Genomic DNA, 10,945 nt, shown 5'->3' on the forward strand with positions numbered 1-10,945 from the left:
TTATATCATTTATATTGTATATTCAGTGAGTTAATATAAACAGAATATCATATAGCTGAACATGCACAGGTTTTAGAATATTCTTATCATCAACTAAAGTTATTTCGTCTATGCATGTATGGTTGAATAAATTAAGGTCAAATAACTACTTTTCACCTAAACTTTGATGAACGGCAAATTTTATACTTTAAATTTGAGAAGTCTAATATCTACTTGTTATTTATTTTTATTAATGAAAATTATTTGGTTTCACTTTAGATTACTGGTTAATTTGTCATTTTCAGTGAAATTACGAAACTATTTTAAACATTTGATATAAAATTTAATTATGAATATATCCTTAATTTTTAGTAAAATTAAGATAATACTATGAAACAATTTTAAAAGAATGCGACCGTCACTACTTTTACTTTTTCTATTGGGCTTCGTTCAACCTTCCCTCACCATTTTTGATCGGAAACTCTGTCTCTTTGCTTGCGTTGACCTCACCCACAACATTGTCGCAACTTTTGTCTATGTTGCATCTTGTCATTTCATTCTACTTATAATTAACTAGTTCTTGTCATCGTGTAAAGTTATGAACCAGGGCACTTGCATTTTGATTTTGTGTGGGTGCACCACTCCCTGCTTTCCATTTGCAACACCCACACAACCACCAACCATTGGTTGCTTTCCCTTACAATTGTCACGTCTTACAAACCTTGATCTCTATCAACAACTAGTTGTCATCTTTGCGATTGTGCCATTTGTTGTGCTCACCCTTGTCACCCATGCAGCTCTCTTCTCCAAGTCTTTACCAATTCATTTTCGTTAGTGTGACCAATGTCATCGGTCAATCGTGTGTACACTAGCACACACAACAATGCACATCCACAATTGCACGTCCATTTTTGCGTGCAAAGTTGTGTGCCATGCGACATTTCCAACATTCACCGTGTCTAGTGCCTAACCTTCACTATTCCATTACCCATCCTCTCTAATTAGTTTCACTCCTTTAATAGTGTCATTATTAGAATAGTGATTAAGTCAGTTTTTCTGCTCCAGCCAATGTGTTGTCATTGTTTGTATTGTCAACTTGATTGGTGGCTGGTATTGTTGTTTTGCTTAAGGTTACTTGGATGAATGTTGTTAGAATTTGTGGTTTGGATAGTTTGCATTTTCTAGCCATATATCCACCTCTGTTGCTGGTCACCCAACCCTCACAATGTCGCTATTGCTCCTTTTAGCCAGTGTCTTCTATCCACTGAGCCTCTTATAATAGTGGTCGTTGTTGGGCTAGTGTTCTCCTTTGAATTGGGTTTTACTAAAGAGAGAAGAAGAGGTAGAAAAAAAAAAAAAAAACAGAAAAACAAGTATTATGCAAGAAGGGAACTTTAGAGAGAGATAAAAGTATGTTGGAGTTATTTGTCGAAATTGCATTGGTTGAATATTTAAATATTCTTGAATTGCCACTTTTTATGCTTACAAAAAATATATTTTTTCCTTTTCACATAATATATTTATTAACGAAAGTGAATTTTAAGTGAACTAAATAGGCTTTTAAAACTTAAAAGGAGATAAATAACCATTCATCAAAGTTCTGTTGGGAAACGTATTTGGCCAATAAATAAATACTCAATTATTTTGCCCATGTACATAACTACCAACAAGAGAAACAAGTAAATTCCTTTCACAATGACTCGTAAATGACCTAATCCAATGACCTCACCCGCCTCATTGCTTCTCCCATTTGCCCACTTGCCCCATTGAACTTTCATTGCCACTCTTTAATTAGTTTAAACCCATTTCCACAAGTTATAATAATTGACTTCTTTTATCTCTTTCTTCTTCTTCTATATATATATGTATATATGGATGGTTCACTTAAAACTTATCCACAAAAATTCTTCTCAGATATCTTCTTTATACCCCTTTTGCTTTAGCTATACAAGAAACGTTAGGCTAATACGATCAACGGAGTTATGTTCTTCAGCAGTCTGAGTTCTTGCTTAACGGAGCACTGGGGTGACTTGCCATTAAAAGTTGACGACTCCGAGGACATGATCATCTACAACTCCCTCCGTGATGCTGTTAATTCTGGGTGGTCTCCCCTAGATTTTACTACAACGACGACGGCGATAAAAGCTGAGCCGAGGGAAGAGCTTGAGCCTGAGCGAGAGCCTGTGGCTTCAAATTACATAACTGAAAGTGTTAGCAAAAAGGAAAAGATTGTCAAGGGGAGACATTACAGAGGGGTGAGGCAAAGGCCGTGGGGGAAGTTTGCGGCGGAGATAAGAGACCCGGCTAAGAATGGCGCCAGACTATGGCTTGGAACGTATGCAACGGCTGAGGAAGCGGCTTTGGCTTATGATCGAGCAGCTTATAGGATTCGTGGCTCGAGGGCGCTGCTGAATTTTCCTCACCGGGTTGGTTCTAATGAGCCGGAGCCCGTGAGAGTGACGGCCAAGCGTTCGGTTGCACAAGGAATCGACTAATGACCGCTAATGTAACCAGACTCACTGTACTTCCGATGGGCCTACTGCCTGTTGCAGGGCAGTAATTGGTATATGACGCTGAGTTGGACAGTACTAGTGTAATTGTTGGTAAAGTATTATTGTACTACAGATAGCAAATAAAGATAGCCACAATCTACCGACCAATGGCAATGTGGATACAAAAATATGCTTTCCCTTTCTTTTGCTTATATATTGCCATTAAGTAGAAAAGGTAAAATTAGGGTAGACCCGAGCTCGAATAAAATTAAAATAAGTTTGATTTAGATGAGTTTGAGTTTAAAAGTTTAATTGTCGAGTTTGAGTATGAGAAATATTTAACTAGTTAAAATAATGTTATTTTTATTATTATAAATTAAAACGATATCATTTTAAATAGTTTTAATTTAGTTATAATATCATTATAAATCAAGTTCAATTTGATACTACAGTCATACTATAGCTTAAACTTAATTTTTTCAAATTCATAAGTAAAACTTACTAATTTAAAGAAAACACAATTTTTTTAATTTAAATTTTTGAAGTTCCAACTTTTTCATGTGTTAAGCAATTACACCTGAAAGGTTACAGTTAACCATGTGAAAGGAAAAATCTTAAAGCACAATTTGGAACTTCAAAATCAAACATTTGAATAAAAATATTTTATTGATTGGTTGAGTCGACATCAATTTAAAAGACTTAATAGAGGGAGTTCTATTGTAAAAGTAAAAAAGAAAACGAAGAAGATCCATTTCTTTATCCACCTACCAACATGTATCCAAAACCCTAAAATTCTTTAATAAATCATGCAAATTATTTCTTTATCCCCAATAAATGAAAGAGACTGAACAAGCAATGAATAGAGAAAAATTTCCAAGTCTTGAAAACCCTTTTCGCTAACAAATGAGGATTTATTGAAATTTGAATATAGACTTGTACTTGTTTATTAAAGCATGTATAGGATAACAAGAAAATAATACATGGTGCAAGGTAAGGATTTTCAAAGCCAGGATGGAAAAGTTGATAAATATGAAAGGAATAAAGTTCATGAATTTTCATTTTCCAAAAAAATGACATTTTAGGATAGTGGTTGGCTATTCACCAAAAAAAGCCAAAATATCTAAACAAATTTTTCCATGGAAAACTCCCAAAATTAAAGTCTACACTGAAATCATCACCAATTGGAAACCCCACAAACTGATTTACGTCTACAATGATATGCACTGAAAGGCAGGAATCGTTGTTAATGGTGCCTGGCGTAAGAAAGCAAAAAGCTCTATATTTTAATGTTTATGTTTAAATTTCTCCTCCGTATTGCTTTTTCTCTTGACAAAGTCTTTGACAAACCAACAAATTTCTCTGTTTTGGTCTTTTGATAAAACAGTTCACGAAACTGTGGGTGATACGGAGCCACTATAGACTAATTCAACGACACTCTTCAACTCAGTTTCCAAATCCTATATTTCATAGAAATGGCTTCATAACCCCAAATAATTGTTTACAAGGATATTCATGTATCTCTTCACGCAAAAACTGAGGCGACATGGTTCATTGCAGATACAAGCTAGTTCTAGAATTAGCTTGGGCGAAGTTCTTTTCTCTCTGTCCCTCTTCTTGTTAGGCCCACTTGTAGCTACTCCTTGGCCTTTAATTGATCAATCTCCATTCCAGCCAACATACCAGTGCCTGCCCCATAGAAACGGACCTTGTCATCAAAGTTGAACTTCTTGGACAATCGACAAAATACAACAAAGTCTTCCCATGTGGCATCTTTTGGTGGGGTTGTGTGGCCGTTGGGTCAATACTTTGAGCCTTTGTTGACCAAAATCGATGTAACACAACACAAGTCATGAAGCTAAAATAACCACTACAAATATGAATGGATTGTTATTAACACTGTGTGACATGTCATGGACAGTAGGAGGGACATGTCTTTTAAACGCTTTTAAGAGTCAAACATAGACTGTGGGGGGTTGAACTTGCTATTCGGAGGAAGTTTTAAGGTATATGCAATAGGTCCTATGCCTTCACCAACGAAAAAGGTCCGGAGTAACATCAATAGAGATTTGTTTTTACTCACTTAGCAGTGATAGAATGTCGATATATATGGTTGTAATTTCATGAGAAGTAAATCCTCTAGAGCAAAAGAAGTATCAATACTTTCCTTGTAGACCATGTCTTTCATGCTCTATTGTGCTTGGTAGAAATGTTACTTAAGTCGACCGAGAAGCTCATCCAGGGAAGATAAAAATTCATCCACAGCTTTGAATGGTTGAAGTACCTCAAACATAAGTCATTATTTTAGGTAGTGCATACTCATATATAACCTGAAATGGGCTTATTCCAACAGCAAACTGAAAACTAGTGTTATAGTGCTTCTCAACATACCTTAAAACTCTAACCGCTTCTTTAGTCTATTGGCGGTGAAAGCCTAAAAGAATTGTGTACCAGTGGGCTCAAATAGTTTAACCTAGAAGCGGCTGGTGAAAAAAAACCTTGGTAAAAAACTAGTTCGTGAGGTAAGCTGCGTAAATGAACCACCATCAAATAACATAGCTTAATCACTCAATTTATGGTATACTGCATAAGTAAAGCCCCAAAGTCTGTTGCTTTACTCAGACGATCAACCATGACCAATATTGTGGTGAATCCATGAGAATTCAGTAAGCATCAATGAAATCTAACACCAAGTCTTCCTAAATCCTTTCAGGATGTGCTAGTGGTTAAAAGACGCCATAAGAGGCAACAATGGAGTACAACAACTAACAAACTTGTGGACTGATTTCTTAATACTAAGAAATATACATTATAATCAAGCGTAAATATGTTCACAAAATTCTTGCGTGTCTCCAATCGGCTTTTCGTAAAATTCTTTAAGTAGTCAATCTGTCAAAGAAGACGATCTGACATAAAACCTTCCTTGAAAGAATAGTATACTTTTTATGACATGGAAATTAGTTCTAAGATTTTCCCAAGAGCTAACTGTAGATTTACGTGAATCAAATTAATGGCAGTCCAATTCTTCTTCTGTAGTTCTTCAATCAAATTGAATTGCAAGGAGGACAAAGCTAGGAGTGTTGGTTTTCCATCCTTTGTTTCTATCTCATCGTATCTTCTAGAGAATGCATTAGTAACAACATTATTAACTACTAATTTGTGTTCACTAGTGAATTAGTTTCCCAATAACTCTGGGAGGTAGCATGAAAGCATATATTGATGTTGATTGGGATGGAGTAGTAGATAATGGGTTGGAAATGGAATTTGAAGTCTACTTCAGGTTACTTCACTTTAGTAGGTGGCAATTTTGTTACTTGAAAAGGCAAGAAACAAAGTGTTATTTCACTCTTAAGTGTAGTAACTAAATTTAGAGTTATAACACTTGGACTTTGTGAAACATTATGCTTAAAGCTTCTTTTACAAGATTTTGGTTATCTATCTAGTCATCAATCTAACTATTTTATGATAATATAATTGCATGTGATATTGTCTATAATCTAGTTCAACATGATCTTACAAAGCGTGTTGAGGTAGACAAATTCTTTATTAATGAAAGATTAGATGAGAAAATATTGGAGTTTCTTATAATTCGATTAGATGAAGACAATTATAAGAAACTTAGGGGAAGTAGAAGAAGTCTCATTGTTGCTATCAAAGGATGAATCAAGAAACAACTTTATAGATAGAATGTTAAAGAAATGGGGGTAGTTTTTAAAGACTTGAAACTCAGAAAGAGTAGAAAACATCTTAATTTCCTAAAGAGTAATATGTTAAGAAATATAGGGACGTGTAGAAATAAGATTTTAACATCGATAACCCTAACGTTCAATATTGTAACCTAAGAAACAACACAACCTAGAGTGAGGTTTTAGTTTTAGCCATTCAAGAGGTCACTACAAAAAAAATAGGCTATAACGAGAGAAAAATTAATCGTTAAAGAGTTTTAACGATGGAAAAAATCCCGTCGTCACCCGTCGTTACAGCCTCCGCCGCTAAAAGTATTAACGACAAGAAGAAAAGTCTCATCGTTAATATAAATAACGATAGGTATAAATCTCGTCATTAAAAATAATAATTTTAACGATGAATATCCTTGTCATTATAATAATATTTATCCATTACTAAACATGATACTAACGATAAATATTTCTGTCGTTATAACAATATTTATTGGTCATTAAACATAATATCAATAATGAATATCCCTGTCATCATAACAATATTTATCGGTCACTAAACATAATATCAACGATAAATATCTTTGTCGTTATAATAATAATTACCCACCACTAAATATAATATCAATAATAAATATCTTCATCGTTATAATAATATTTCATAATAAAAACTTGATTCTCAAGATATGATCGTTGACATTGATTATATCTAATCACAATTATTTTAAAGTTTTCATATGATCTGCAAATATAAAAAATAAGAAGGAAAATTATAAATTTCCTATTATAATAATCTCTCTTTATAACCAAAATTAAAAAGTTGTTACAAGCAAATTTTACTCAAATTTTGAATTTGTTACACAAATTTTTAAGCTTTGTCCAAGGAAGAAACACATATTCCAAACCTTTTGTTGTTAGTAGTGAATATCCTTCTAAAGATAAAAATTTTACTCTCCTACAATGAAAGCAAAATCAATAAACATTCCACTCAAACAACTTTGATATGTAAATTATCTAGATATTTACAATATGTTCCTTATATTATTGAAAACTAAACAACAATTGTCAAACAACTATGAGATGTAACTTTCTAATACTAAAATCACTCTAAAATAGTCTAATGGTAGTACTCCAAAATCACTTCATTTTTAACTTTATTTTTTTCCTTTCACATTATGTAACAATCTCTAAACTAGACTTTGAAGAGCCTTTGTAAAATGAAATCCTAAATGAAAAACAAAGACTTCAATCGGAATGAATTAATGCAAATGAAGATAGAAAGCAAGAACACACCAACCAAGGATTCATTCAACTTGAAACATCAACTAGGAACTTGGAATTTCTTGCTATTAAAGGATTGCGTGGTGAAATAATTCCTATGACTATGTTTTGAATAAACTTGGCAATTGCTTCACCTAGCAAATAGTCAGACATAAGAAAATCAACATTAAATGGATGAAGGTTGGCAATTTGCTTCACCTAGCAAATATTACTAGCTAGTAACATAAAGTATAATCAGTAAGATATAACTGAGTTTAATTTTGATAAATTGAGTTTAATTTCAATAAAGAAAAAAGCAAGACACAAACCAAAATTACTAATGATCATATAAGAAGTTTAAGAATATAATACCTATCCAACAAAAAAGTTGCCAAAATGCTTTCATGTTGTCTAGCTTTTAAACATCGTTCTACAAAAATTTGAATCATTCGATCGAAAAAAAAACACTTTATGATTAGAAGGTATCATTTATCTAAAAAATAATCATATTTCTAAAAGCAGATTTATGAAAATATAACTTTATGAAGTTCTTGATCAAGTTCTGATAGGGGAAATTCAGTGGACACATTTGGGTTTTGTTGCATAAAATGTTCAACCCTTAGCAGTCTCTCCTCAATCTTTGCGATGTGCCACTTGAGGATGAGATTTTCTTCATCCTCATTATGAAGTTTAGCTTGAAGTTCATCCATCTTCTTTTGTCTAGGATTTTTGAAGTTTTTTCGTTTAATTCCACCCCCATAGCCAAACACATGGCTATGATGTTGTGCTCCAAAACATTTTTCAATTACCTCAATAGTAGAAAGTGTTGGCTCAGCTTGAATAGTCTTTACAATTTGAAGTTACAAAATTTAAATAGTCTTAAAATTGAAATAAAGAATACTATTTAGCATATTTAATAAAAGCATAAGTAGTAGAACATACATGTTTTTCTTCAGTTTCAGGCTCAGCCAACTTTCCATCCTTTTTTCGAGTTCCAAAAAATAGTATTCCCATATCAGGTGGATTACCTTATTTTCCTCCCTTTTGGTAGTTATACAAAGTCATCAAAAAAATTATATTGAACAATATATATCATAAATAAACAAATTACTATTTATTACCATTTCATAAATAATTTGTTTATAAGGTTTACTACCCGTACGATGAGGCATTGAAGATTTAGCTCTGTTTTGAGAGGCTTGAGAGCTTATTTTCTATATGAAAACCAAAAAATAATTATTATTTGACATGTAGCAACAATGAATCAAAACATTAAAACTATTTGACATTTTTATATTCAAAATAGATTATAACTAAAAATCCTTAGTAAAAAAGTGTTTAGTCAACCATTCCCAATCTTCTTTCTCCATACCTTCTGGCTTTTTTTTTTAAAGCCTCAGCTACGGTTTTGCAAGGTTTAACATATTTTGCATTTAAACATGATCTCCAATTTACCCACAAGGTATTCATATGTTCCAAAGTATAGTCACGATACAACTCCATGTCAGGATTCTCAAATTTATCCTATTAAAAATAAAATTTGAGAATGTGATTAAGCATATCTATTTTGAGTAAACAATCACAATATAAGATAAAGTAAATTAGAAAATGTACCTTTACAGATTCCCACTTATGATCTTTCTCTTTCTTTCCAAGATTTCACTCGTATAGGACAAATTTTTGGATTATACACAATTCTTCCCAAGTGCCTTGACCATGATTGATGATTCTCTCCCACTGCTCAATTGTTGTAGAAGACAATTGGAAGTTTTTCTCCATTTTTTAGACCAGATACTTTTTTGTTATGATTTTTTCCTCGAACTTTCCTTTTTTGTGTATAAATTTCACCTTCAAGAATTTGGAAATACCCAAAAAAAATTTAAAATCCATGTAACTAAATATAGACCAAATTAAGACTTGAATAGCATATACTTACTTTCAACTACATTTTCGGATGTAACAAACACTGGTTCACCAGATTGACCATCAAAAGTCATAGGAGTATACTTTGCAACAATGTAATATCCAGAAACTCCTATTGGCAAGAGAAATTCCTAAAACATTTTACAAAAACCATTCAATATTATTAATGAAAATTACAAGTTAAAATATGCACAACAAATTTTAAATTAGAAAAAATAGTTTGCATAATACGTGCCTTTTCAGTAGTACACATGCTAATTTCTTCAAGATCATTTTGAATATCTAATTCAATAGTCGTGGTTTTATACCACTGAATTACACTAAAAACTTCAACCCTTCTGTTAACGTCTGTGGTAATGGTTATTTTATTGTATTCCTTTAGATCACCATGTATCTTAACATTTGTTGCCTTTGAAGATTCTAGGAATTATGAATCATATAAACATTTAGAGTAAATGATGAACATAATAACTGTAATTTAGAATGTAGACATAGTAGAGAAAGATACCAAAACTTGGATTGTCATGTGTCATTCTAAAAGGGGCTATAAACTTGTTGGTCTTTAACATCGATTTTTTTACAACTTTGGACATTTACATCATTTATGTAAACCTAAAATAAGACCAAAAAAAAAAAAATACATTTTAGTTAATCCCATAAGTGATAATTAATAGATATATGCATAAATAAGCATATAATAACTCACCTGTATGAAAGAGAACAACAAAACAATTTAATTTATACTTTTAAGGCAACGAAATTTCTAACATCTTCTTTTTCTTTTCTTTTTTTAAGTCACTACTTCAACCTGCATTGGCTCCACATTTTCCTTCACCCAATTGATTTCATTATTTATTGCAGTTGACATGGGAGTTGTCTCTTTATAACTAAATGATTCCTCTTGTTGATATGCCTCACTAACGTTTGTCCATCTCATCACAATTGTCATCCATTTGTAAAGGCAAGTCATAAGAATCATGTGGATGTGTTTTCAAAACAACCTGTCACCCTTTATTGATATTGTTAATGGCATAAAACACTTAGGATACTTGGTATGCCAAGACAAATGGCTCATTCGTCTTTAATAGTCGATTACAATTAATACTAGTCAAACCATACTCATCAACTTTGGCTCCCATTTCATTATCATGCACATCAAACCATTTGCAATGAAACAATACCACATTTCTACCACCTAGATACTGCAACTCAATAATCTCAGTTAAGATTCCATAATAATCTATGTTTTCCATTTCAGAACCGATGTCAGTAGTCACAACCACTTTACAATTTTGTGTCCTAAATCCTTCATCATGACATTCTACATGAAACCTACAACCATTAAAGCAACAAACAGATTGAGAATGACCACATGACAAAGAGATCAATTCCTCAACTATTTTACGATTGTCATGTTTTTGTAGCGTTATACAAATTACAAAATAAAATATTAAAATTTTAATGTATGCTTATTTAAGCATCATAAATATGTCAAAAAAAAAATGATTCACTTACTTTAATTTTAAACCAATCAATAAACCTTCTATTCCATTCCTCATATTCCATTTGTACTGTTGCTCTAGATTCGAGCTGCAAATACTCCCTAAATCATGACAC

General features: G+C 32.4%; 1 protein-coding gene across 1 annotated transcript; it reads left to right on the top strand.

Moving 5' to 3' along the window:
* The first annotated feature begins 1,841 nt into the window (after window positions 1–1,841).
* On the top strand, window positions 1,842–2,652 carry LOC123205922 (ethylene-responsive transcription factor 2-like). The gene has a single exon (XM_044622999.1). It carries the CDS (start codon window positions 1,962–1,964, stop codon window positions 2,472–2,474), a length of 513 nt encoding a protein of 170 aa, XP_044478934.1. The 5' UTR covers window positions 1,842–1,961; the 3' UTR covers window positions 2,475–2,652.
* The last annotated feature ends 8,293 nt before the right edge of the window (window positions 2,653–10,945 follow it).

The sequence above is a fragment of the Mangifera indica genome, unplaced genomic scaffold (genome assembly GCF_011075055.1).
Source record: "Mangifera indica cultivar Alphonso unplaced genomic scaffold, CATAS_Mindica_2.1 Un_0019, whole genome shotgun sequence".
Taxonomy (NCBI): Eukaryota; Viridiplantae; Streptophyta; class Magnoliopsida; order Sapindales; family Anacardiaceae; genus Mangifera; species Mangifera indica.

What these genes read in the sequence shown, in the direction of transcription:
- LOC123205922 (XM_044622999.1), top strand. Translation starts at nt 1,962, where the DNA reads ATGTTCTTCAGCAGTCTGAGTTCTTGCTTAACGGAGCACTGGGGTGAC.